At 32.5% G+C, this 2,416-nt stretch overlaps 1 protein-coding gene across 2 annotated transcripts in view; it reads right to left on the bottom strand.

Moving 5' to 3' along the window:
• Window positions 1-2,416, bottom strand: part of PTPN12 (protein tyrosine phosphatase, non-receptor type 12) — a 61,363-nt gene that overhangs the window by 4,238 nt on the left and 54,709 nt on the right. For both annotated transcript variants that reach the window (XM_008066001.2, XM_021716520.1), the window contains 2 exons: window positions 1,848-1,915; window positions 906-936 (listed from right to left, as the gene is read on the bottom strand). In XM_008066001.2, the coding sequence (XP_008064192.1) occupies window positions 906-936; window positions 1,848-1,915 (99 nt within the window). The remainder of the gene's footprint in view (window positions 1-905; window positions 937-1,847; window positions 1,916-2,416) is intronic.

Here is a 2,416-nt window from a genome sequence, read left to right as displayed (position 1 = left end):
AAAAAAAGAATAAACAGAAGATCCAGAGATCTAGGAGTAGCAGTAATATGTGCCAGGTATAGTGTTTGATACATTATATTGTTGTTTAATGAAATTAATTCAATTAAACCTTTAGAACAATCCTCTAAGGTAGGTTATTATTATCTCCATTTCAAAGATAAGGAAATGGAGGCTTAAAAAACTGGTAACTTGCCCAAAGCCACCTTGTAAGTAAAACGGCAAAAGTGAAACTCCAGCCCAGGCTGGCCTGGGTCTAAAGTTCCTGGTCTTTTCATTATAAAAAGGGACAGAGAGTAATAGAGTTTATGATATGAAATAGACCCATAAGGCCATGATCCAGGGTGTAATCATGGGAAGAGCTGAAGCAGAATGGAGGGTAGGAGAAGAGACACCAGGTGAACTGAAGGAACTGTATAGGCTAGGATGTTTGGTGAGTAATTTGCTGACTTATAAAAATTAACAACAAGTAATACGGTAGAAAAATTTATGGCATTATATTATTGGTTGGAGCTACATAATTTTATTAGTCCACAAATAAATAGAACAGTCCTAAAAAGGAAGATTTCTAAAACAATATGCTTTTATGGAGTGAATTCCATCATCTAGGTAAATCTGAGGCATTTATTCAAGTTTGAATCTAGCTTCTTGGTATTTTTAAAAATCACAGAAAATAAAAAACCAGAAAATTATGAAAAAAGTTTTTTCCCATAGGTTGTAACTATTGATAATAGTGCTCCCATGACTTTCCATGATATAATACACATATATTAAGCTTCTAGAGGAGTTGTCTTAGATATTTTCATACACAGAAATAACCAAATATCTCATGAATCATGAGACATGATATTTAATAGAAATTAACCTATAAAATCTATAGGAAAAAATGAAAAAATCCAATTACTTACCACATTTTTCATTTCCAGAAGTTATCAAGCCCTATAAGGAAGATATTTAATAGCTATTACAATACATTAATATTATGTACAAATAAGAGAAAGGCAGGTCTGCTATGGGTATGTATCTCAAGAATCAAGATCTTCAGCATCAGAGGAAAGTAAAACAATTGTGTTTTCAGTTAGACAAATATTTAAAATGTTATACTGTTTTATACGGGGAGTTAATATTTCTGGATGAAAATTGAAAAAGCAGGAGCTACTGCATGAAGGAACAGATACAGCTGCACTTTGTCAGTCACCTACCACATTTCATCAACTATATCACTGATTATAAGACATCATTATTATGCGCTATCATTATTTTATGTGCCAGTTAAACTCAATCATTATGTGTTAAAATCAATTATAAGATATAGTCTGATTTCAGAGATACTAAAATATGGGGGAAAATATGAAAAATATTAACGTTAACAAAAAGTGCTATTTCCCACAGCCAAAATATTTAACTACCAAAATATTTCTTGAATGTCAAAGAAATATCAGGTGTCCAGAAAAACCAAAGGGGAAGAGCATGGGCCTGGTTTTAAAATGGAAGGAATTTAAGAATCTAAGAAAGTACTGTGACTCTGAATATAGTAAATCCTGTTCCATTCATACCTACAAAATTATTTGAAACATGGCATAATTTACAAATATCAAAACCAGCTTCAGAAAATAATACTCTAAAGTGATGGCTAAATGTAAAATGGAATCAGGTTGCTCTTTAAAACTTTTCAGATCCCATGTTTTTTATATATGCTTTCATTTAGAGTCTTAGTAAAATAATTGCTGATCAAGAATTATAAACTATATTTAATGGTCTTAAGATGACAGTTATTTTAACAAACAACTGTAAGTTAACAAAAAGGTAAAAATGTTAACTATAGCTATTCCAATCTCAAAAGAACTTACTTCAGATATTTTTTGTTCAGACTGTTCCTGACTTTGAAGTTCACTCCATTCAGACCTTACAGGTGTATCTGAGAAAAAAATGAAATAACAGACATCTTTAATATTTCTTTGCATTAAAGTAATATATATAAATAGATCCTCAAGATTTTTAGAAACTATCACACAAAAATTTTGTAGTTTCCATTTATTCAAAAAAATTTCTTTACGTTTCTTTCCTTAAAATTTAAGAGAATTCAGTAATCAGTTTATTACGGCCTATAGATAATGTGACAGACCTAGACAAAGTGAAGTATACTGCTTCACTGTTCTCAAAATTCTTTTTTTTTTTTTGAGTCGGAGTCTCACCCTATCGCCCAGGCTGAAGTGCAGTGGCACGCTCACAGCCACCACAGCCTTAATATGTTGGGCTCAGGTGATCCTTCTGCCTCAGCCTTCCAAGTAGCTGGAACTACAGGTGTGTGCCACTACGCCTGGGTAATTTTGATTTATTATTTTTATTTTTTATTTTGAGTTGGAGTCTCACTCTGTCGCCCAGACTGGAGTGCAGTGGCCATTCCCGGCCACTGCAG

Source organism: Carlito syrichta, unplaced genomic scaffold (assembly GCF_000164805.1).
Source record: "Carlito syrichta isolate Samal-C Ts95f unplaced genomic scaffold, Tarsius_syrichta-2.0.1 Scaffold308833, whole genome shotgun sequence".
Lineage (NCBI taxonomy): Eukaryota > Metazoa > Chordata > Mammalia > Primates > Tarsiidae > Carlito > Carlito syrichta.
The sequence above is the reverse complement of the archived record's forward strand: the minus strand, read 5'-3'. Positions and strand labels throughout refer to the sequence as shown.